The 26506-nt window shown below is 40.3% G+C and overlaps 1 protein-coding gene, 1 non-coding gene and 1 pseudogene across 2 annotated transcripts in view; 1 reads left to right on the top strand and 2 right to left on the bottom strand.

The window, feature by feature from the left end:
• The window catches only part of LOC126424985 (serine/threonine-protein phosphatase 6 regulatory ankyrin repeat subunit A-like), a 332104-nt gene that overhangs the window by 256910 nt on the left and 48688 nt on the right, over positions 1–26506 (bottom strand). Inside the window, exon 3 of the mRNA XM_050087874.1 lies at positions 11136–11605. Within this exon, the coding sequence (XP_049943831.1) occupies positions 11136–11143 (8 nt within the window). The 5' untranslated portion in view covers positions 11144–11605. The remainder of the gene's footprint in view (positions 1–11135; positions 11606–26506) is intronic.
• LOC126425403 (5S ribosomal RNA) lies at positions 8166–8283 on the bottom strand (annotated as a pseudogene).
• On the top strand, positions 8808–8881 carry Trnaa-ugc (transfer RNA alanine (anticodon UGC)). The gene has a single exon. It is a non-coding gene; the product is annotated as a tRNA-Ala (tRNA).

The following is a 26506-nucleotide window of genomic DNA, read 5'->3' as shown; positions in this document are numbered from 1 at the left end:
ATTAATAGGACGAAAGGTTGAAGAGAAACTAAGTGTTGATATCTCTTCGCCTATAGTAACTTCCGATTTAGATAACACCAAGAAAGTCTTAGAAAAGTTGAGGAAAGAATTCAAGCTTATGCAGGAGAAACTAGAGAAAGGCACAGTTCCCCAAAATATTATATTAAATAAGGACATGATAACTGATTTGCAATGGGGATCAAATTCAGGCTTGTCGTGATAGTTTCCTAAATTCAAACCAGATGGGGAGGTACACCTCACCCATTTCTTAAAACGGTTTAACCAAGTCATACCTAAAAGTTGGGAGGATGCTAAGAAAATAGAGTTTGCAGTTGGGTAATTGGAGGCTGAAGCTTCAGAATGGGACACAGTAAATATTGAAAACTTCACATCCTGGGACGATTTCCAGAGAACGTTTAAGGAAAATATTGGTCTTCAAGTGCACAAGAGAAGTTGATCTCAGATTTGTGGGATCCTAAATACTATAGTAATGCCTGAGGTACAATGCGCAAGAATTTTAACTGGCATTTGACAAGGGTGAAATATTTAGATCAACCAATGGAAGAAGAGGGATTAGTTAGAGTTTTAATAAGACATCTACCTACTTATGCTAGAAAAGATATTCTATGCAGTGGGTGGAAAACGGTGGAGGAACTGTTATCCTTTGTAGATGCACTCGATGCAATCAATAAAGACAGGAACGAGAACTTGCATGCGCAAGAAACTCCGAATTTTAGGAGGAATAATATGAATCATAAAAACCAGTCAAAGCCTTATGAATCCAATCTTACCCGTGTCCAGTGACCTAGCAGGAACGTAAATAGCGGGGGTTGCTCATGAGGACTGTTAACGTCCAACCTTGGTACGGTAACTATGCAGGAATTCGTGCCCAGCAACAACTGTGGAACAGGGGGTAATGCAGTTCTAACGTTTGGAAATCGTCCCATGGTTGCTACCCGTGAGGAAAACGTGGAGTGGTCTGGACCCAGGGCTGGGGCCCAGGTCGTCAAAATACATTGAGAGGCCCAAATAAGAGGGTACAGGCTTCCTTTATGCATAAAATACCTACGAAGGCGTGGCTACTGCTGGAGGAAATGGACAAAATAGCAACGCCACCACAACCTATTGTAACAGGAGGGATAGAAAACCACAAAGTAAACATATTCATCGATTCTGGTAGTGAAGTATCACTTATATCTAAGGAATACTTTAATACATTAAAAACTAAAAGTAACTGGGGTATACATAGTTGGTATAACTGGAAAGAAGAGTAAGGTTGTTAAACACGAAACCTTGGCACACTGCCGTATAAGTGATATGATGTTTCAATAACCTTTGCTAGTAGTGGAAGACATAAATAGAGACATATTGTTTGGTTTCGACTGGTTAACCGATTTTAATGTTATACTAAATTTTGACAAGAACTGTATTTATGTGGGGGAACCTGAGAATAAACATTGCATTAAGTTTGTGATGGACAGCGATGTGTATAAACAAACATCTGGACACCAAAGATTACAATTAACCGCATCAGCTCAGTTGTCTCCAGAGATAGAGTTAACTAATACTGCATCTCCACAAGATGACTTTCACAAAAAGGTAAGTGAATCTGAAGTGTTGAATATTGAAGAGCAAATGGATTTAGGGAGAATTTTGTCTAAATACCATTCAGTATTTTCTGAGAATCCGGGTACCGTTAGCGATTATGCTTGCAAATTTAAGATTAAGGACGAGACTCAATTTTTTTTTTGCAAACCATACCCTATACCTATAAGCCTTAAAGAAGTGGTTAGGGACAAGATTAATAAAATGATTGATCAAGATATAATAGAAAGGAGTGTGAGTGTCTACAATAATCCCTTAGTAGTAGTGAAAAAAGCCACAGGTGGAGTGAGATTGGTGCTACATGCACACACTCTCAACCATCACATCGAAACCGAATAAGATCGTCCGGTTAATATAGATGAATTATTAACTAAATTTAAAGATGCCCAGTATTTTAGTTCCGTTGATCTGACGGCTGGGTACTGGCAAATCTGGTTACATCCCGATTCAAAAAAGTATACTGCTTTTTTGTTTGACGGAAAATCTTACCACTTTAATGTACTACCTTTTGTACTAAATATATATCAGTATCAGTATTTATAAGACCACTTGATAAGGCTATTGGATGAGAGTTATTGAAAGAACTAGTTATTTATGTGGATGACATCTTGATTATTTCACCTACTTGGGAAGAACATTGTAGGACACTGGAAAAAACTATGGAGCAATTTAAAGAAAAGGGTATCACCTTAAAGTGAAGCAAATCTCACTTTACGAGGCAGGAATTAAAGTTTTTAGGACACATCATGGGAGTAAAAGGCATTAAACCAGACCCCGAGAGAATCGAGGCTATTAAAAACTGTCCATCTCCTTGAAACGTTAAACAACTAAAAGGGTTTTCTGGGAATGGCAGGTTATTATCGAAACTATGTGCAAAGCCAAGAAATGAATGACCCTAGACTATTAAGATTATTACGTAAAGGTATATCATGGAATTGGGACCAAGGGACCCAAGAAGCCTTTGACAAACTAAAACAAGCTTTAGTAAATGTGCCCATTTTACAACATCCCGTAATGAATTAACCTTTTAAGATAGCAACTGAGGCCTCACATTACGGTATTGCAGCAGAATTATTCCAAGGGGAATGGGGGATAGAAACCTATGACCACAGATCTATAGTGTTTATTAGTCAAAGCTTAAATAAGCATGAACGAAATTATACTGCTACCGAGAAAGAATTGCAGGTGATAGTGTGGAGTATACAAAAGTTCCGAACTTTGATATGGGGTTCGGAAATCTACATTTATACCGACCACCAGGCTTTGTCATTCCTAATGAATAGTAGATCATTACACAGTAGACTAATGAGGTGGATGTTGTTTTTACAAGAATATGATATTAAAATACAAAATATAAAAGGATCAGAGAATACAGTACCTGATGCTTTGTCGCGAGTACCTCAAAACATGAAAGATCTACAATGTAAAGAAGGACCTGGGGTAGTTTTCGCGATCAATTTTATAACAACAGAATATCCAGCAAGGGAAGTACACGAGTTAGCCCAAACGATAATGGAAAATATTAAACATTACCCTCATTTTACAGAGATCTATGCCATGTGTATAAGAGAGTCATTACCGGTAAACAAAAGGGAACAGTGGAAGGTAACAAATCACAACTTGTTCTGGAGAGACAGCAAAGAGTCAAGCTATTGGCGGCTGTGTATACCACAAATAGTAGAGTCTAAATTAATACAGTACATTCATAGTGGATATGGCAACTTTGGAGTGGAAAAAGCGTATAGCTCACATGAATAAGTTTTATTATTTTAAGCAATTAGGACGTAAGGTAACTACTACTATTAAAACGTGTGACATCTGTTAGAAAGCTAAGGAGAATAATACCCATGTAAAGTATAAGATGTATCTGATTATTCCTAAAGCATTACATGACCTCACAGCTGCTGATTTTTTTGGATCCATACCCAAAGGGAAGGGAGGTGTGGCTTATATATCAGTTCTTATAGAATGTTGGTCAAAATATATGACTATATCCTATTAAGAAGGCTAATGCGCAAACTCTGATCAAGTGACTGCAAGAATATTTTATGGCTACAAGTAAACCAAGACGTTTTCTTTCTGATAATGGACCTCAGTTTACCAACCATGAAGTTAAGGAATTTTTAGCCTGGGAAAATATACGACACATTTTAATATCCAGCTATAATCCATCTTCAAACCCTTGTGAAAGAGTAATGAAGGAGATTGGTAGGGTGCGCCGCACTTATTGCCACGACACTCATACCTCATGGGCGGAAAGGATTAAAGATTCTGAGCTTATTTTAAACGAACTACCACATTTGTCTACAGGAATGAAACCCGTAGAAGCCATTGGCAAGCCATGTATAGGAGAACATCTAATTAAGTGTTTTATGTGGCCGGAGCAAAAAGCTACTGATCACCAAACAATTCAGGAAAGAGTTGGTAGAAATTTACATAGAAGCGCCCAACAAAGGGTAGATAAATACAATACAAGTGCAACTGACCCAGAATACCACATAGATGACTTAGTATTAGTAAAACAACACCTTCGAAGTTCAGCACTGAAAAAAGAAACACACAATTTTTTTCTGAAATACGTAGGACCTTATTGTATTCAATCAATAGTACACCAAAAAAACCTATATTTAGTAGATCCTGCGACAGGAGAGGAAAAGGGAATGTACAATGTTAAGGATATAAAACAATATGTACAAAACCCCCAGGGACATTGACGTTCTGTGTCAATGGGCGGAGTAACGTCCACCGGTCCCCGAGTTGGGTTCGGTGTTGCTTCCACATTAGTTTTCCTACACCGAACTCCTTTCAAATCTTCGACTATCCTGTAATCTATTTATAGCCCTTAAGCTATCCTATCACATTAGTATTAAAAGAGACCAGTTATGACTACACAATTATGACTAATTCAAGGAGTCACAATAAACAGTAACCTCTAAGCATGAGATAAAACTAACAGGGTAACATTCTAACAGTAGATATAATATGATGGTACTGTTATGAAGAATGACAGCTAGATGACATAAACTGAACATGTGTATGAAATATAAAGTGAAGTGACTAACTGAATAACTATTTGATTATAGTGTCTATAATTTCTATTTTTATAGAATGTTTTATTTTTTTGTGAAGTGTGATGTGGTTAGGGAGGGTTTATAGCTAATTTTGAAAGGGGTGGGTAGCATAGGCACAGACACGACCTACACACCATGCCCTTCATACAACCTTCGCAAACAAGTGTGACTGGTTCTTCATCACTTGCCATTCCATAGGAGTTGCTAAGATCTTTTCTTCGTGGACTTCAAAGGTGATGGTGAGAATGTCCGTTCTGCAGGAGATGCTGAACATTATACCTCCTCCGGCTTCTCACTTAAGTACCGGCGAAGTGAGGATCCTGGGGAAGGGGGGTGGGAAGGGTTTCTTGTCTTTGGGGCTGTCTTCTTTCTTTCTTCGATCTTAGCAACCAATTCTTTTATTTCCTTTCTTACTTCTCTTAAGACCACCAATCTATCTTTCCCTCAGTCCACATTCATATACTTTTATCACTGAAGTCCATCTCTTTTCTGTGATTTCTAAAAATCTTCAACTAAGAACCGTAGTGGGCCGAAGAATCAGGACACACGATCACACTTCCACACTCAAACAATTAAATACAAAGACGCAGAGAAGTAATACATAGGGAGATGTAACAACTGTCACAGATAAGGGGGGGAGGTATTGCTCAGGAAGGGCTCGAGCACATGTGTTAAGTAATGATGGTTGCACATCTTAAGCGAAATGGTATAGTAAGCTTAAGCTAAAGGAAGAAGGGGGGACAAAGTGTACATCCACCTGTGTTCATAGCTATAGTAGTACAGATATTAAGCCGGAGGTATCGAGTCAAATAAGTTTCTGATGAATAATAGGTTTGTGCAGACCAAATAGCCTGATGAAAATAAATAGAGTTACAACCATGGACGAAACATATTTAGTTATTAAGGCTATATAAGTGAGCTGTAAACAATGAACAAGTGAAGAATTTAAGTGAGTAAGCTGAAGGACTCAGGAGGAGGAAAGGAGAGGTAGATAGAAATTTTACCAGGAAATTTTAAATAAAATAGTGTGCAGAGGAGTACAAAAGAGGCAAGACTAGGAATCATTGTTAGAGAAGATAGGGAGGGTGCATCTGATATAGATGAAATGAGAGAAAGAGAGGCAGGTAGGCAGACCCAGAGGAGGGTGGCCTATACTGTGCGGGCATCCCCAAAAAGGGGATTGATCTGTACCATAGTTTAGTATAAATGGAAGGGGCGTACCTACCCAAGGATGAGGAAGAAGATGTTTTCATAGTATCAACCCTTACGTAGATTGGAACCCAAAGGCAGGGGTGGTACAGTGACCTGAGATTGTAGTGGAAGTTTCTCCTGGTAAATTTTAATTCTAAAATTTTTTAAATAGAAAAGACAAGTCCTGCACGAGGAGATAGAAAAAATAGAAAACCCCCAGTACAACAAATTTTTTTTCAGACCTGGAAAACCAGTCGTTATCATTGCAACAGCTTTAAAAAAAAAAAAAAAAAAAACGTAAGCAAGAGTAGATAAATCTATTGGAAACAGCTAATACTTGTTGTACTATTAGTTTATCTACAAAAGATATTACCAACAGCTTAATGAAATACCAGAGATGGAAGATAGCTTTTGTACCTAATGTTTTTATGTAGTACAAAGTAACAAGATAAGCGTTAAGAAAAAAAATTATTAAAGTATATGTTGTGTGCAAAATAACGAGTGTTCGAGCTAAGGGGAGGGATATGTAGTGCCCCCAGAATTTTACAAAAGTCTGCAGACCCTTGTGTTCCAGCCATTTCGAACACACATTATGTTAAAGCAGGGCGTAAAAATTAACATGGGATACTGCACCCATTTATTGTTTGTGCAGGCGGAACTGAAAGGGAGAAAATTCATCGGCACTGGCAAGTGTTCAGCGCGGCCTGCCGAGAATAAACACATACGGCCCGGAAGCTCCGTGGCCAGCTGCAAAGAGTAATGTAGCTTTGTATTGTTGAAAAACAATTGGAGTGACTCGAGATAGTGACTGTTTCAGTAGACGTTGAACTGCTGTTGAGAGTACGTGGACTGGACGTGGATAGTCAGCCACGATAAAAGCTTATGTATTAATTGTGTTCAAAAATGTGTAATTAACTGATGTTGGGTGCCCGGTAATGTGTGGGCTTACATCATAAAGTTTAGTTGTTTTTTTGTACAAAGTGGAAATAAATATGTTCTGTTGCATTGAATGATATTCCGAGAGTAGCGTATTTTTTTAAATAAGAAGAGAGAGAGCGAGAGGGTGAAAATTTCCCCCTCCTAGCAGTGAAATCTTCGAAGAAGCGTCCGGTGCTAGCAGAAGACATCAGCGCTGCAAGAAAGCAGAACCAGCAGTCTTCAACAAGTAAGTCCCTCTATATGCTTAAGCTGTATAGAAGGAACTTAACATTACACCGGGCCACCGCAGCGGTTCCAGACTGTAGCGCCTAGAACCGCTCGGCCACTCCAGCCGGCACACTGACATCCGGCAGATCACCTGACAATCCAAGATGTCCTTATAAAAGATGTTTCGAACTGTAAGATACTTCTTGCTGGTGATCTGTAAGCTGTCAGTACCACACGCTTGTGTGCTTCTTGGTCCATTATTGTGACACATCTCTCAAGAAAACTGTCCAACACAACATTCCCTAGACTGAAGGGTGTGGGACAACCTCCATTCCTTGCACATATAGTCACTCTCCTTTTCGTTTTATTGGTTCTACAGAAGTATGATGTTACCTTTCATCCAGCAAAATGAATCTGTACAATTTCAGCAATTTTCATGCAGTGTTCTGATATGCACAAGTCTGCTGAAATCACATCTATCTTGTCATTTTCTTGAATGGATATTATTACTGATTTACCTGAGTATACAATGACACTGAATATGAGATGACCCACTTTCCTTTAAGAGGCTCCCCGAGAAAAAAATTATTTTTTAACTTATGATGACTAATCAAAACTACAAACTGTTTTATTGACATAAAGTACCTGCAAAAAGTTAATATTATACCCACTGAAATCTTACGCCATGCATTCATTGTCTGAATTTTAATCATATTAGGAAAGAAAAAGAAAGGGTTTCCTTTATTTTTGGAGTTCTCTTTTCTACCTTTTTTTGCTTACTAAACCTGTAGTCTGTGATATCACTATTTTTAATAATAATAGTAATCATCATCACGATCATAATAGCATGGCTGTGAAATTTCTATCTCCACTGTCACAAATATTTGGCTGTTTCTTTCAAATATGTTGCTATTTCTGTAGGCTGTCATTTTGATGGGACTTGAAGACACAGCACTCCATCTTCAGGCCACTAGTGGCCTACCGGGACCATCCGGCTGCCGTGTCATCCTCGGTGGAGGATGCGGATAGGAGGTGCGTGGGGTCAGCACACCGCTCTCCTGGTCGTGATGATGGTATTCTTGACCGAAGCTGCTACTATTCAGTCGAATAGCTTCTCAATTGACATCACGAGGCTGAGTGCACCCCGGAAAATAGCAACAGCACATGCTGGCCTCGATGGTCACCCATCCAAGTGCCGAGCACGCCCGACAGCACTTAACTTCGGTGATCTCACGGGAACCGGTGTATCCACAGCGGCAAGGCCGTTGCCGTTTTTCTCCGAATACATATTGGAATTCATTTTTATACTGATGTGAGAATAAATGATAATTAATTGAAACCCTCAGCTGCCGAAAGGTGTCGATACACCTCGATGGGGACAGCTGAAAATGTGTGCCCCGACCAGGACTCGAACCCGGGATCTCCTGCTTACATGGCAGACACTCTATCCATCTGAGCCACTGAGGACACAGATGAATAGTGCGACTGCAGGGACTTACCCCTTGCATGCTTCCCGTGTGACCCATATTCCCAATTGTCCACAATCTACATACGTAATAGATATTTGCCCATCCACTCATTACTCACGCACACTAAGGTGTCGATTCCTGTAAGAGTTTGGGCAACCTGTGCGCATTTGCACAGATGGAGGTCAATGGCTGGGTAGCCTTTAACTATACATATGAAGATAGTAACTGTTCTCGAAAGAACAGATACCATTGATGACCGTGCAGTTTCTCTAGGATAAATGATAATTAATTGAAACCCTCAGCTACCAACAGGTGTTGTTGATATACCTCGATGGCTCAGATGGATGGAGCATCTGCCATGCAAGCAGGAGATCCCGGGTTCGAGTCCCGGTTGGGGCACACATTTTCAGCTGTCCCCATCGAGGTATATCAACAACACGTCGGCAGCTGAGGGTTTCAATTAATTATCATTTATTCTAGAGAAGCTGCATGGTCATCAATGGTATCTGTTCTTTTGAGAACACTTACTGTCTTCATATGACATGAGAATGTTACAATGTCTCTTGCTTCCAAACATATTGCCTGCCCGCCACTCTCTCATTGTCAGTGTTGAACCATCTGGTACACCCCTTTTCATTCCCATCATACTGCAAGGCAAGCATTGACAACACTGCAACAAGAAAATGTAAGTGCACCACTGGCCCCTATCTAGTCTTTTAGTGTCTCACAGAAATGAATACTGTTGTTAAGTATTTGTCCAATTTTAAAGTCAGTTCAGTTTGAACTCCAAAGGGATTTAGGCAAATTGCACTTTAAATGTGGCAGATGTTCATAAAATGCCAAAGTACATTGTACAGATTACCACTGTTGGCAACACAATGAAATTTGCTGCATGCTCACCACTCCCTTCTCCGGAATCATTATAGCTCTCAGCCATGCTAGTGTCACTGTTCTGATCCTTCCGTAGTGTTGAACTTGAGTAACTGTGAAAAACAGACTGCATATCATGATCGTGGTATCGTGAAAAATTCGTCATGTGACCACAACACCACACAGTTTTTATTTGTTCCTGTCCTTTTTCAATGTTGTACTGAAAATGGTGTTTTTTGGTATCTTTGATCACCAGTATTAGCTTTCAATGACATTGCAGAATGTTCATCTTATCATATTCATAATGTCTACCACATTTAGCAAGCAGATGCCTTTTAATAATACCACACCTAAAATCATTATTTAGCAAATTTCACAAAGCTGTAAATACTGCATCCCATTCGTACGGAAGTCCATGTTGAATAGTAATTGCTAGAACCTCCATCTTCAGTTTTGTCACCATTGTTTGTTAAATCTGCTACAGTGTTGTTTATTAGTCCCAGATAACTTTCCATAGATTCACAATTGTTCATTTTTAGCAGATTTCAACTGCACAATGCAGAATTTGCTACCCTCTGGGGTGCATAATTTTGAAGTTCTTCACATACTATTTTTGGATTTGCAAAGTTTCATACACATATTTGCTGTTCATTGAATATAGGGAGTGAAATTTTTGCTAGCCCCCTTACCTTGACGTGACATATATATATATACATTTTTATCAGCAAATGATCCATCTTCGCCAGATTCTGTTCTGTCAGTCTCAATTATACTTCATGAATATATCACATCATTTCCATTTAGTACGACCAGGAAACAAAATTCACACAATTTAGCCCCTCAATGCTGTATTTGTTCCCTGTCATATTTGTATATTTCACAAATCATCTTTGTGTCCTTAAAAACACATGTTTTTTCCCATCAAATTCGGGATCACAGATGGGTGTCATCTAATGTCTTACAAATGTGATGTACAAAAATACACCGTTGCTATTGATAAACGTCTCGTCTTTCCCACATGTACAAGTTTTAGAGCAGCCAACAGACACTAATGCAGTTTTATATATTTTACTAGCAGTCCTGGGACATAATATTGTTGAGAGTAAAATAAACAGATGCATAACTCACATTAATACTTACTGAAAGAAACACAGTGTACACCATTAAAATGGGAAAAGTAATTACACTTTTTAATGTAACATAAGTTTCCTGACTCTTTATCATCCTTTTTAAGCAACAGCAATGTCAAACATAGCCCAGTCACAAAACAGATGAAGTAGTGGGCAGTTATCCACTTGTCAGTCGAGGGAGCTAATAAGTTATGAGAGTATTGTGGGTGAACTGTGTAGTACTGCCAATGGACACATAGAAAGTAAAAGTGAACTGATAGTTCTGGACATTAAAAAGAAAGGGCAGGCTATTCACACTCCAAGAAGAGAGGGGACGTTAGGTAAAGACAAAGGGGGCGATGTTAGACTAACAAAGCAAATTACGTAAATTGAAGGTGGAGGGGAGAGAATGAAAAGGAAAGAAAAAAAGAAGGAACTATTGATGTCAGACGCATTGGGACTTTATCTATGAGTAACCAATGGCAGTGAGTGAAAAATGTGAGCTGGACTGGGATTTGAACCTGGGATCTCCTGCTTACTAGGCAGCTGCATGAACTGCTACCCCATCTGGGCACAGTGTTTATTGCAGTTGTGTGAACATTCATATAACAAATCAAAGAAACAATTGTGTACATTTTATTTTACTGATGTTTTTGTTAGTAAGTAAGAATTACCTGAACATGGCCACTACTAGACTCTCATTTTATAACGCTCAGCCACATCCGAGGGTGTCTCACCCAAATTGTTTCTAGCACCCCTATCTGCACCCACAGTCAGCAGTAACTTTACCACTTTGCAGCTGCACAATTGTGCCGCCAAGTGCAGTGGTGTGTCCCCGTACAAGTCAGCAGCATTCACATTACCAGAGGCCCCCACCAGCTGACGAGCCACATCTGTGTTGCCCCTCTGTATGGCTGCATGCAGAGGCGTACGGTGCCACTTGTCCCTCGCACTGACAAGCGCACCAGCCTCCAGCAGGCACGATGCAATTTCTGTGGTAGCTGCACTGTGCAGGGCACTCCTCCCGCTCGCATCCCGTGCCCCCACGTATGCTCCTGTGGCTAGCAGATCTTCAACCTCCTTTAGCCTCTTGTTTTCAACTGCCAGGAGTAGTTTTCTGTCCATCTCCTCCTGACAAGTGTTTCTGTAAAAAAGAAGTTAATATATGACACTCCACTGTAAATACACATACATATTACAGGTACTATTGCAAGAGTAAACACTGATCAGCCAGAACATTACAACCACTGACCTATTGTAGATGTAACCCCGTGCGGGCAATAGCAGCGGCACCTGGTGAGGAATGACTGCTAGTCAGACACACTCACAGAGCATACAGTATCAGTGAATGTGCTTTCCTTGTGTAGAATAGGGAAGGCGTGTGGTATACCCGAGTGACTTAAGGCGGAGTGTGATGGCCCGGAGGCGCGGACGGGTATTTCGAAAACTGCACGACTTGTCAGGTGTTTGAGGAGTGCTGTGATGAGTATCTTCAACATTTGGTGAAACAAAGGTGAAACCAAGTCCAGATGTCATGTGTTTCGGCAGCCACCTTTCATTACAGATGTCAGATGCTGCAGACTGGACAGATTGGTGAAACAGGACAGGTAGTGAACTGTGGCAGAACTAACATCAGATTTTAAGGCTGGGGATATTACAAGTGTGTCTGAACAAGTACTACACCGAATGCTCGTAACGATGGGCCTCTGTAGCTGACAATCCGTGCACGAGCCACATTAACACCGCGACATCGGCAATTACAAATGAAATGGGCACGTGACCATCAGCAGTGGACACTGTCACAGTGGCAGTGTTGCATGGTCTGCTGAATCTTGACCTTTTTCATCATGCCGATGGGAGGGTGTGAATCTGTCTTCTTCTAGGGGAACAGCTCCTCGACACCTGAACTGCAGGACGGAGGCAAGCCAGTGGTGGCTGCATTACGATCTGAGTAACATTCACATGGGAATCCGTGGTCCTGTTGAGCTCATCAAGGCACCGTGATGGCTAAGGAGTATCTTCACTGGTTGGAGACCACGTACACCTCTTCACGATGATCGTGTTTCCCGACAGCAGTGGCAGTTTTCAACAAGATAATACACCATGTCATAAAGCGAGAAGTGTGATGGAGTGGTCTGAGGAACACGGTGGTGAGTTCCAATTAATGTGCTGACCCCCATCTCACCAGATTTGAACCAGACTGAACACATCTGGGATGTGATTGAACATGGCATCATAGCTCATTGCACCCCTCTCTGGAGTTTATAGGAATTAGGTGACTTGTGTAGTGTGGTGCCAGCACCCTCCAGTGACTTACCAAAGCCTTATTACTTGCTTGCCAAAAATGGATCACCGCTGTTATCCGTGCTGAAGGTGCACATATCGGCTATTAGGTAGGTGGTCATAATGTTCTGGTGGATCAGTGTATTCTAATTTTGAAGATGTTAAATATGGTGTGCCACAATGATCAGTGCTTGGCACATAACTTATTTCATATGTAAATGATATATCCAAAATAATAGGTGGAAATGCCATCATGTAAGCAGATGATAACTCATTTGCCATCAGCAGTGCTTCAAAAGGCAGGCAACTTACAAAAGAGAAGGTCTCTAAATATGAACAAATGAAAACAATTACTTCAGTGAAAGTAATATATTATCAATGCTTAGAAAATGATGAAATGAAAGTACATGCAAATGAAACACATAGCTTTAACAATACTACTTCAAGCTTAGAGGCTCAGATCTAAAAGAGTGCAAGTTATAAATTCCTGGGCGTAATGGGGGATAGGTCAATGACACGGGAGAATGTTATAACAACATGAAATGTACCAATATTTGATTGTTATAATAAGAAAGACAAGAAGTGTTGACCTGAGATATCAGGCTTACATAAATTTGTAACATTCTTATTCAATTTATCTGTTGATTTTAAAATTCAACTTATTGTGCTGCTTCATATTTGGTTATCGATTTAATTTCAGTTTTATGAAGTACAAAAACATCTGCTCTGGTTCAACTGCTGTTAATTGATACTTAAAGAATACATAAACAATTATATGTAATTGATGAAGAATGCAGTAAGAGAGGATGGGTATTATGAATTGCCAAATTGAAAAGTTAATGAGGCTTTTGAGCCTGACTAGATCAGAAAAAGGAACTCAAAGAATTTTTATTTGAATATCAAGATGTGTTTAGTGAGAAGACTGCAAGAATAAGGAACTGAGAGCGTAAATTAAAGTTGAAACCTCCTGAGCCATTTTTCATAATGGCCTTGACATGCCTGGGCATTGAGTCAAACAGAGCTTGGATGGTGTGTACAGGTACAGCTGCCCATGCAGCTTCAACACGATACCACAGTTCATCAAAAGTAGTGACTGGCGTATTGTGACGAGCCAGTTGCTCAGCCACCATTGACATTTTCAATTGGCGACAGATCTGGAGAATGTGCTGACCAGGGCAGCAGTCGAACATTTTATGTATCCAGGCCAGAAAGGCCCGTACAGGACCTGCAACATGCGGTCGTGCATTATACTGCTGAAATGTAGGGTTTTGCAGGGTTCAAATGAAGGGTAGAGCCACGGGTCGTAATACATCTGAAATGTAACATCCACTGTTCAAAGTGCTGTCAATGTGAACAAGAGGTGACCAAGACGTGTAACCAATGGCACCCCATACCATCACGCCGGGTGATATGCCAGTATGGTGATGACAAATACACGCTTCCAATGTGCGTTCACCACGATGTCGCCAAACACAGATGCGAACATCATGAGGCTGTAAACAGAACCTGGATTCATCCGAAAAAATGATGTTATGCCATTCGTGCACCTAGGTTCGTCATTGAGTACACCATCACAGGCACTCCTGTCTGTGATGCAGCATCAAGAGTAACTGCAGCCATGGTCTCCAAGCTGATAGTCCATGCTGCTGCACACGTTGTCCAACTGTTCGTGCAGATGGTTGATGTCTTGCAAACGTCCCCATCTGTTGACTCAGGAATCGAGACGTGGCTGTATGATCCGTTACAGCCATGCGGATAAGATGCCTGTAATCTCAACTGCTAGTGATACGACGACATTGGGATCCAGCACGGCATTCAGTATTACCCTCCTGAACCCACCGATTCCATATTCTGCTAACAGTCATTGGATCTAGACTAATGTGAGCAGCAATGTCGTGATATGATAAACCGCAATCGCAAAAAAGGCTACAATCCGACCTTTATCAAAGTCGGAAACGTGATGCTATGCGTATCTCCTCCTTACACGAGGCATCATAACAACGTTTCACCAGGCAACACTGGTCTACTGCTGTTTGTGTATGAGAAATCGGTTGGAAACTTTCCTCATGTCAGCACGTTGTAGGTGTCGCCACCGGCGCCAACCTTGTGTGAATGCTCTGAAAAGCTAATCATTTCCATACCACAACATCATCTTGTCGGTTAAATTTCGCGTCTGTAGCAGGTCATCTTCGTGGTGTAGCAATTTTAATGGCCAGTGGTGTATATGCAAAACATTCTACCCGAAACACAAACAGAATTAGTAGGGGTGAATTTTTTTGGGCAGTTACCAAAACCTAAAGGTGATTACAGCCACATTTTTGTAATGGTTGATCTATTCTCAAAATTAATCACTAGACCCATCGAGAAAAGCTCCTTGATATAGGGGCACAATTCACTTTCAACACAGGGGAAAGCTTCTTGAGGAATGAAAACATAAAACAACTTAATTTCTGTATATTTTCTGGCTACCAATCCAACAGAAAGGTACATGAGAGAGATAGGTAGATTGTGTAGAACATATAACAGTACAAATCATTGTGGATGGATACACTTAAGACATTTTAAATAGTTTACAGCACTCTGTTACTGGATTTTCTCCTTATGAAATTATGTACAAAAAATGTGGAATATTTGTCTAAGAACTAATAAAGTACCCTGAATGTAAAAGCTTAACTGCACAAGAAAGGGAAGAAATTGTTAGGAAGACCTTGGAACAATTTAAGAAAATTGAGACATGACAGAAAAGTAAAAGTTACACAATTCAGAATTGAGGACCTGTTTCTGTGAAGACAAGTGAAAGAACTAAAGCAATTAGTTAGGAAATTAAAAAGTTTTTTGATATATGCAATGGATAATTTGAAATGATATCAAATCCTCATAAATGCTTACAGATTTGTTTATCCTAAAACAAGAAAAAATTTTGGGTCAAGGAACATAGTGCAACTAAAAGTTTACAGGCAAGGCAACAGAAAATAAGTTGTCATGTGATGTGGAATGGAAAAGTTCAATCACACACTATTTTATGAATATGATTTTTTATTTTACAACAAAGTCACGATTCCCTCAGGAAAATAGGTTTTCTTTGTCCGTTAAAAGTGTGGCAACCTCTAAGGACCCAGCCCTGAACCATTTGTTTAAGTAATTTAGACTTCTGATAGTACAGTTATTCTCTGACTGCTCTTTTGCTCTATCCTCATTGCTGATGTCTGATTTGTGAATGTCAATTTTTCATTTAATTAATGGTTTAGAATTAATGTTACTTTGCATATTTAGAAGGAAAAATGAGTCATGTAGCAAAGTTACTCAGTTACATAAGATGAAATGCAAATCTTGCAAAATATCTCGATCTGTGAACAAAAACTTTATTTTTATTTTCTTTCTGAATTAATTTTAGCATATTTGCACACATACTGCTTATAATTAAATTATGCACAGTCAAACTGAAGCGAATAGTTAACTATGCACATATAATTATATACTTGAAATCAGTCAGTTGTACCAGCAATCATAAGAAATATGCTACACACATGAATTACTACTGATGCTGGAAGATACATTTCTTCAGACTATTAAGAGATGAGAGGGAGGTACTTTGTTTAAATATTACAATGCAAGTATTACTCTGTTACAAATCACTATATTATAATGAGAATATTGCTACAAATTTACGTTACATACTTCACATATATATTTTGTTGTTCAGTTGTATTGAGTAGGAAGGAGATGGTTACTGTTTTGAAACAATGTACACAAATTTCATTTGAAGCTACTTTATAGATACATACTGGCTTCATATCATATTTCACATGATTTCAATGCTGCTGATAAAGGGAAAACAGAGTTTGTGATACACGTTGTTACTCTACAATTTTGTTCTTGTCATCAAGCTGCTGAGTGTCTAGCAGACCATGAGGAAGAAATAATTGGGGTTTATCTATATAATGTCTCAAACATTCTAACATGAAAGAGCTCTATACTGTCCATGCTGCACACACTACTAAAAATTATTTTCAGTGAAATGAATGTCTACATACCCCATTATGTTACTGGAAATATTTGATTGATAAGGCATAAGTTATCTATGTTTTATGGGACATGTACAGAATCTATGCAGAGACATATCGAATAATATGCAGAAAAGATTGTGTGATGTGCGTCACAGCACATTGTGAAGCCTTTTAGTCAACAATCTTGTCATATAAATGCCCTTCCTTGTATTTATGAGTTGTTTACTGTTCATGTATTGCAAGATCAGTAGTCAGGGACCAGGATGATTAGAGAGTTTTGTTGAGTATTATAGTACTTTACTCCACTTGTATTTCACCTTTTACTATGAGTTTAATCCCAAAAGTAAGGTCTCCTATTTTTTGTAAGCACGTAGACTTGTTTATTTCTTCAATGGTTTACATCAGTTTACAGCTTGAACATTTAGCTATTTTTTCAACATAATCGACATTTCTGTTGATGCATTTTTGTAGACGCTGTGGCAGTTTTTGTATGCCCATGTCATACCAGCTCACCGCCATGCTATTCAGAAAGTTATGAACCTCTTTTATCACCTCGTCGTCTGAGCTGAATCGCTGGGACCACAATTAACGCTGACAGGTACTGTGAGACTCTGAAAAAACTCAAACAGGCAATTCAGAACTGGAGAAGAGGAATGCTGAGAAATGGCGTACAAATTCTCCATCACAATGCTCGCCCACACATCACTCGGCAAACGGTTGCTCTCCTGCAACAGTTTCAGTGGAACATAATCACCCACCCTATAGTCCTGACATGGCACCCAGTGAACATCACCTGTTCCCTAGTTTAAAGGAACATTTGGCCGGAAAGCGATTCAGCTCAGATGACAAAGTGAAAGAAGAGGTTCATAACTTTCTGAACGGCATGGCGGCAAGCTGGTATGACATGGGCATACGAAAACTGCCACAGCGTCTACAAAAATGCATCAACAGAAATGGTGATTATGTCAAAATATAGCTAAATGTTCAAGCTGTAAACTGATGTAAAAAATTGTAGAAATAAACAGGTCTATGTACTTATAAAAAAATAGGACACCTTACTTTTGGGATTACCCTCGTATGTTAAAGGCACATAGCCTCAGTGGCACACTTATAAACTTACACTTGAGTTCATTTGTTTGTTGAGAGATGCACTTGTATACATAATTTTGCTTTTATTTCATCCTGAGACATGTGTATTTGCAGAACTTATATGAATAATTGATGGTAGGTCACAGAGATGTTGAAATGAAAGTTTACTATTCAGCCATGATGTGTACACTTTCAGCATGTTACATCAAAAGAATATTTGTATCACAGACAATATGGATGCTATTTACACAATACATTTGAAGTAATTTGAAAGGTGGGTTACTTTGGATTATATGTTTGTGAAATTGCTGATAATAAGTGATGAGATAAATTGCAAAGGGTATTTGTTGCCGAACTGTAATGTAACTTAATTGGTTCAGAGAAGGAGTTGGTTTAACTGAATTTACATGTAAGTTATCACTTGTAGAGAGACATCTAACTGGATTAATAATTCAATATATTTTGAATGAATGGCAGTATCGCTCATAAATACTGAAACGGTTTCTTTTATGGACTGATTTCGATTATTGTGATCATCTCCAGTGCAAACTATCTGAACCTTGTAGGCCCATATCATAATAGCACGATATTTTCTATGAGGTGTAACATATACTGTGATGATTACTTCCACCAGGTATCTTCATTTTTATTGCATACAATAATTTTTAAATTTACAGGAAAGCCTATCTTGTAACATTAGCAGTTAAATAAAATTCTTCAGGATATCAGACCGCATTGTCATAATTTAAAATGCGCCAACGTTTCGGCGAGCGTTGCAGCTAGCCTTCATCAGGGCCTTACGTTAACTGCTAAATGAACACACTTGGTTCCTTAAATAGCTGCACGAGAAAACCGTGTCGTTACTTGATTGGCTGTAAAAGGAGGAGGAGGAGGGGTGAAAGGTATGCTTTATTGGAGTTTCCTATATTATCTGTCATTGGCTGAAATAGCTGTTTTCTATTGGTCTTTATATTAATCCACCCCATTGGAGGAGACGGACGAATAGCGAACAGATGATGGCTGTGACGTCACACTGTTTCCATGCTGTCCAGAAGCTGGCTGCGGCGTGCCATTGCTTTGTGTGCTCGCGACCACTACTGCGGCTCTCCGCGTGTCTGCATGGGCCGCCACGGCTCTGCCGCCGCTCCGTAGCCCTGCTATTGCAGGCAGCCAAGACCTCGGAAGCTTGTACCCGTCCTCTCTATTCATGTTGGCGGGTCATTTGGCTATTTCTATCGCCTCTCTAATCTTTCTTTTGAAAGTGAGGGGCTGTTTCGCCAGGACGCGGGCTTCTTGAAAAAATATTGGTTTCCCGCACTCGTCTCAGTGTTCTGCCACTGCTGACTTAGTGTGTTGTTTCAGGCGGATATATCTTTCATGTTCCGAGAGCCTTGTGCTAATCGGACGTCCCGTCTCACCATTGTAGACTAATCCACACGCACAACCAATTTCATACACGCCAGCTGTGTGTAGTTTGTCAACTGCATCCTTGGTAGAACCGAGCATGTCTGATATTTTGTTTCTGCTTCGAAAAATTGGTTTGATGTCGGCTTTCCGTAGAATTTTGCCAATACGTCTGTGACCCCTTGTACATATGGTAACACAGCAATGCTCTGTGCCTCCTTCTCCTCTTCCCTATTAGTCTTCTCCCTTGTCGACATGGTGCTGTCTATCATCTGCTTCCCATAGCCATTAGTTCCGAAGATGGACCTGAGGCGTTCAAGTTCTGTCTTCAGATGTTCTTCGTCGCTTATCCTGTACGCTCTCTTTGTTAGCGTGTGCAGGGCGAACTTCTTCTGCGTGGGGTGATGGTGGGAGGAGGCGTGAAGGTACCTGTCCGTATTGGTTGGTTTCCTGTACACTTTGTGGCCAAGTTTACCATCAGGTTTTCGATAAACTTCCACGTCGAGAAACGGCAGCACACCATTCTTCTCTGTTTCCATTGTAAACTGAATTTTCCTATGCTGTTGGTTAAGGTGCTTGTGGAAGTTCTGTAACTCCTCTTCTCCGTGGGGCCAGATGACGAAAGTATCATCGACATAGCGAAGCCAACAATTTGGACGTAATGGTGCGGACTGGAGGGCTGTTTCCTCAAATGCCTCCATGAAAATTTCTGCTGCGATAGGCGATAGGGGTGAGCCCATAGCTACACCGTCAGTTTGTTCATAAAATTGACCTGTCCACTTGAAATAGGTGGTCGTCAGACAGTGGCGCACAAGCTCACATATATCAGGTGCCACGCGTTCATCTAGGATGTTCACAGTATCTGACACTGGGACATTGGTGAATAGGGATTTGACGTCGAAACTAACCATCAGATCATGGTCCGTAACACGCATTTCCTTTAGGAGAGACACGAAGTGAGTGGAATCCTTAACGTAGGACTCGGTTTGATGCACTAGGTGTCGGAGCCTAGGTGCCAGTTCTTTCGCTAGGTAGTAGGTCGGCGAATTTATACTGTTTACTATGGGCCTTAAGGGGAAGTCGGTTTTGGGTACCTTCGGTACACCATATATCCTTGGTGCCTGTGTCACTTGCGGGATGAATCTTCTGGCCTTGTCGAAGTTGATTCTAGAGTGCTTGAGCAGTGCCTGCGTCGTTTTGATTACCTTGGCCATCGGATCTCCCTGAAGTTTCTTGTAGATAGGTTCTGCGAGAATATCTTCCATTCGTTTGTTGTAATCAGTTGTGTCCAAGACTACAGTGGCGTTGCCCTTATCTGCCTGTACCACTACTATGTGGGGGATGTCCTTGAGTTCCTTGATGGCATGATATTCCTCAGCGTTGACGCCACTGTAGTCTTAGACACAACTGATTACAACAAACGAATGGAAGATATTCTCACAGAACCTATCTACAAGAAACTTCAGGGAGATTCGACGGCCAAGGTAATCAAAATGACGCAGGCACTGCTCAAGCACTCTAGAATCAACGTCGACAAGGCCAGAAGATTCATCCTGCAAGTGACACAGGCACCAAGGATATATGGTGTACCGAAGGTACACAAAACCGACTTCCCCTTAAGGACCATAGTAAACAGTATAAATTCGCCGACCTACGACCTAGCGAAAGAACTGGCACCTAGGCTCCGACACCTAGTGCATCAAACCGAGTCCTACGTTAAGGATTCCACTCACTTCGTGTCTCTCCTTAAGGAAATGCGTGTTACGGACCATGATCTGATGGTTAGTTTCGACGTCAAATCCCTATTCACGAATGTCCCAGTGTCAGATACTGTGAACATCCTAGAAGAACGCGTGGCACCTGATATATGTGAGCTTGTGCGCCACTGTCTGACGACCACCTATTTCAAGTGGAGAGGTCAATTTTATGAACAAACTGACGGTGTAGCTATGGGCTCACCCCTATCGCAGCAGAAATTTTCATGGAGGCATTTGAGGAAACAGCCCTCCAGTCCGCACCATTACGTCCAAATTGTTGGCTTCGCTATGTCGATGATACTTTCGTCATCTGGCCCCACGGAGAAGAGGAGTTACAGAACTTCCACAAGCACCTTAACCAACAGCATAGGAACATTCAGTTTACAATGGAAACAGAGAAGAATGGGGTGCTGCCTTTTCTCGACGTGGAAGTTTATCGAAAACCTGATGGTAAACTTGGCCGCAAAGTGTACAAGAAACCAACCAATACGGACAGGTACCTTCACGCCTCCTCCCACCATCACCCCACGCAGAAGAAGTTCGCCCTGCACACGCTAACAAAGAGAGCGTACAGGATAAGCGACGAAGAACATCTGAAGACAGAACTTGAACGCCTCAGGTCCATCTTCGGAACTAATGGCTATGGGAAGCAGATGATAGACAGCACCATGTCGACAAGGGAGAAGACTAATAGGGAAGAGGAGAAGGAGGCACAGAGCATTGCTGTGTTACCATATGTACAAGGGGTCACAGACGTATTGGCAAAATTCTACGGAAAGCCGACATCAAACCAATTTTCCGAAGCAGAAACAAAATATCAGACATGCTCGGTTCTACCAAGGATGCAGTTGACAAACTACACACAGCTGGCGTGTATGAAACTGGTTGTGCGTGTGGATTAGTCTACATAGGTGAGACGGGGCGTCCAATTAGCACAAGGCTCTCGGAACATGAAAGATATATCTGCCTGAAACAACACACTAAGTCAGCAGTGGCGGAACACCGAGACGAGTGCGGGAAACCAATACTTTTTCAAGAAGCCCGCGTCCTGGCGAAACAGCCCCTCACTTTCAAAAGAAAGATTAAAGAGGCGATAGAAATAGCCAAAAGACCCGCCAACATGAATAGAGAGGACGGGTACAAGCTTCCGAGGTCTTGGCTGCCTGCAATAGCAGGGCTACGGAGCGGCGGCAGAGCCATGGCGGCCCATGCAGACACGCGGAGAGCCGCAGTAGTGGTCGCGAGCACACAAAGCAATGGCACGCCACAGCCGGCTTCTGGACAGCATGGAAACAGTGTGACGTCACAGCCATCATCTGTTTGCTATTCGTCTGTCTCCTCCAATGGGGTGGATTAATATAAAGACCAATAGAAAACAGCTATTTCAGCCAATGACAGATAATATAGGGAACTCCAATAAAGCATACCCTTCACCCCTCCTCCTCCTCCTTTTACAGCCAATCAAGTAACGACACGGTTTTCTCGTGCAGCTATTTAAGGAACCAAGTGTGTTCATTTAGCAGTTAACGTAAGGCCCTGATGAAGGCTAGCTGCAACGCTGGCCGAAACGTTGGCGCATTTTAAATTATGACGATGCGGTCTGATACCCTGAAGAATTTTATTGAAGAAGACAACGGCCGCGGAAGCCTACGCTTACATTAGCAGTTAACCTTCACAGTTGCTGATCCCACATACATGTTACACCTCATAGAAAATGTTGTGCTATTATGATATGGGCCAACAAGATTTGGATAGTCTGCACTGAAGATGGTCACAGAGCAACCAAAATCAATTTGTAAAATAAAGGATTTCGTTCATCTAAAATATATTGACAATAATATGCATACAGTTTCCAATGAAATTAGACATCAAGGATTAATAAGTATTAATCTTATAATTAAAGCACAAAACATAGTTACCTGTCATTGTATGAAGATTTATAAAATATCAATGAGAGGAATACTTGCACAAGAGCATGTACCTCTACAGTGTTCCTTACCTTAGATGATGACATCTGAACAGTACTGAGAAACTGAAGGAAGGAATTTTTTAATTACTAATTGTATTATCTTATCATGCATCACTTTGCTGACATGAGAGGGACATTAGCACTAAAGCATGTGCAATGTTTCCCACAACTGAACAAAGGATTTTTATTATTTAATATTTTCACATTTTATGAGTTTATGCAATGCTCTGCAGACAGAGCAAGTTTAATATCAGAATGAATACAAAAACATGCAGAGAGATCAAAAATAATTTGTATCAATAAAAACACAAACTGATTATTATATTTACACACTGTTGTAACTTGAACTCTGTCCTGGAGGTTATATTTGTAAATGTACATGTTACCCACAAATGTAATTTAGGAAAGTTATGCGCTAATATTGGTAGAACTGACAAAACTTATCTTATTAGAAAGCTACTGTTTATGAAACCATATTTGTGTAATGATAATGAAACCAGATTATTTAATACAAACACTATATATTAATATCTTGTCATTTTTAGTATTGTTGTTGTGGTCTTCAGTCCAAAGATTGGTTTGATGCTGCTCTCCTTGCTACTCTATCTCTGCAAGCCTCTTCATCTCTGTATAACTACTGCAACCTTCCCCTTTCTGAATTTCCTTATTGTATTCATCTCTTGGCCTCCCTCTACAATTTTAAACCCCTCACACTTCCCTCAAATACTAAATTGGTGATCCCTTGATGTCTCTGAATGTGTCCTACCACCTGATCTCTTCTTCTAGTCAGGCTCTGGCAAAAATTACTTTTCTCCCCAATTCTATTTGGTACCTCCTCATTAGTTACGTGATCTACCCATCTAATCTTCAACAGTCTTCCATAACACTACATTTCAAAAGCTTCTATTCCCTTCTTGTCTTAATTGTTTATCATCCATGTTTCACCTCCATGGCTACATTCCATACAAATGCTTTCAGAAAATACGTCCTGACATTTAAATCTATACATAATGTTAACAAATTTCTGTTCTTCAGGTACACTTTCCTTGCCATTGCCGGTTTTTATTTTATATCCTCACAACTTCAGCCATCACGTTATTTTACTGCCAAAATAGCAATACTCAGTTACTACTTTAAGTGCCTCATTTCCTAATTTAATTTTCTCAGCATCATCTGATTTACTTCAACACCATTTCATTATCCTCATTTTGCTTTTGTTGCTGTTCATCTTATATTCTCCCTTCAAGACACTGTCCATTCTGTCCAACTGCTCTTCCAAATCCTTTGCCATCTCTGACAGAATTATGATGTCACAGGCAAAGCTCAAAGTTTTTATTTCTTCTTGCTGAACTTTAATTCCTACTCCAAATTTTTCTTTTGTTTCCTTTACTGCTTGATCAATGTACAGATTGAATAACAACAGGGATTGGCTACAACCCTGTGTTACTCTCTTCTCAACCACTGCTTCCCTTTCGTGCCCCTCGACTCTTATAACAGCCATCTGGTTTCAGTACAAGTTGAAAATAGTCTTTCGAACCCTGTGTTTTACCCCTGCCACCCTCAGAATGTCATAGAGATTATTCCAGTAAACATAGACAAAACTTTCTCTGGGGCTACTAATGCTAACATAGGTTTGCATTTCCTTAATCTATCTTCTAAGATACGTTGTAGGGTCAGTATTGCCTTGTGCATTCCTACATTTCTCTGGAAGGGTGGATCGTGTTAGTATTTTGCGACTATGACTTATTAAACTAATAGTTTGGTGATATTCACACCTGTCAGTACCTCCTTCTTTGAAATTGGAATTATCATATTCTTCTTGGAGACTGAGGATATTTCACCTGTTTCATACAACTTGCTCACCAGATGGAAGAGTTTAGTCATGGCTGGCTCTCCCAAGGCTATCAACAGTTCTACCAGAATGTTGCCTACTCCTGGGGCCTTGTTTTGACTTAGGTCTTTCAGTACTCTGTCAAATTCTTCACACAGTATCATATCTCCCATCTCATCTTCATCTACATCCTCTTCCATTTTCATAATACTGCCATCAAGTACTTATATCTTGTATAGACCCTCTATATACTCCTTCTACCTTTCAGCTTTCCCTTCTTTGCTTAGGACTGGTTTTCCATCTGAGATCTTGATATTCATACAGTGTACTATTACTCTACTTTTTACCTACTTGACCCTCTGCTGCTTTTACTATTTTATACCTCAAAGTTACCCAGTCTTCTTCCCCTGTATTCCTTTCCTGTGTTCTTGTCAATCGTTCCCTAATGCTCCATCTGAAACTCTCACAATCTCTGGTTCTTGCAGTTTATCCAAGTCCCTTCTCCTTAAATTCCTACAATTTGGCAATTTCTTCAGTTTTAATCTACAGTTCATAACCAATAACCAATAAATTGTGGGCAGAAACCACAATGGCCCCTGGAAATGTCTTACAATTTAAAATATGGTCCCAAAATTTCTGTTACCATTTTATAATCATTCTGAGACATTCCAGTGTCTCTAGGTCTCTTCCACATAAACAACTTTCTTTCATGATTCTTAAACCAAGTACTAGCAATGATCTGTGCAAAATTACTATCGAACTCCATTCTACTAAATTTTCGTCTCACTTGACTTTTATTTTTGTCTCATTGTACATTTCTTCAATCTCCTCATCATCTGCAGACCTAGTTGGCATATAAACTTGCATTACTATGGTGGGTGTGGGCTTTGTGTGTACCTTGGATACAATAATGTGCTTACTATGCTGTTCATAGTAGCTTATCCACATTTGTATTTTCTTGTTCATTATTAAACCTACTCCTGCATTACCCCTATTTGATTTTGTATTTATATCCCTGTATTCACCTGACCATAAGTCCTGCTCCTCCTGCCACTAAACTTCAGAAACTCCCGCTATATCAAAATTTAACCTGTCCATTTCCCTTTTAAAATTTTCTGACCTACCAACGTGATTAAGGGCTCTGACATTCCATGCTCTTATCTGCAGAATGCCAGTTTTGTTTCTCCTGATAACATTTTCCTCACTAGTTCCCGCCCAGACATGCAAATCAGGCCTATTTTACCCTGGAATATTTTACTCGAGAGGATGCCACCATGATTTAAACATACAGTATAACTGAATGCTCTTGGGAAAAATTACAGCTGTAGTTTCCTCTTGCTTTCAGCTGCTCGCGGTAAGGCCAGAGCAGTCAATAATCCAGAATGTTGCCCCTGCAACCACTGAGAAGGCTGCTGCCCCTTTTCAGGAACCACATGTTTGTCTGGCCTCTCAACAGGTTCCACTCTGTTGTGGTTGCACCTACTGGCTATCTGTATCACTGAGACATGCAAGCCTCCCAATCAATGACAAGGTCCCCTTGTAACTCAGTACCACCCAGGACTTATGTAACTGAATTACATTCTCCACGAGCATTTCGACTACCTTTCGTTGTGCCCTGAAATAAGAAATGTCCTGCCCACTATCCTTCAACTACTCCCACAGTGGTATTCCACCATCCACCGAACCTACATAATATATTTGTCCA

Source organism: Schistocerca serialis, chromosome 10 (assembly GCF_023864345.2).
Source record: "Schistocerca serialis cubense isolate TAMUIC-IGC-003099 chromosome 10, iqSchSeri2.2, whole genome shotgun sequence".
Classification (NCBI taxonomy): domain Eukaryota; kingdom Metazoa; phylum Arthropoda; class Insecta; order Orthoptera; family Acrididae; genus Schistocerca; species Schistocerca serialis.
The sequence above is the reverse complement of the archived record's forward strand: the minus strand, read 5'-3'. Positions and strand labels throughout refer to the sequence as shown.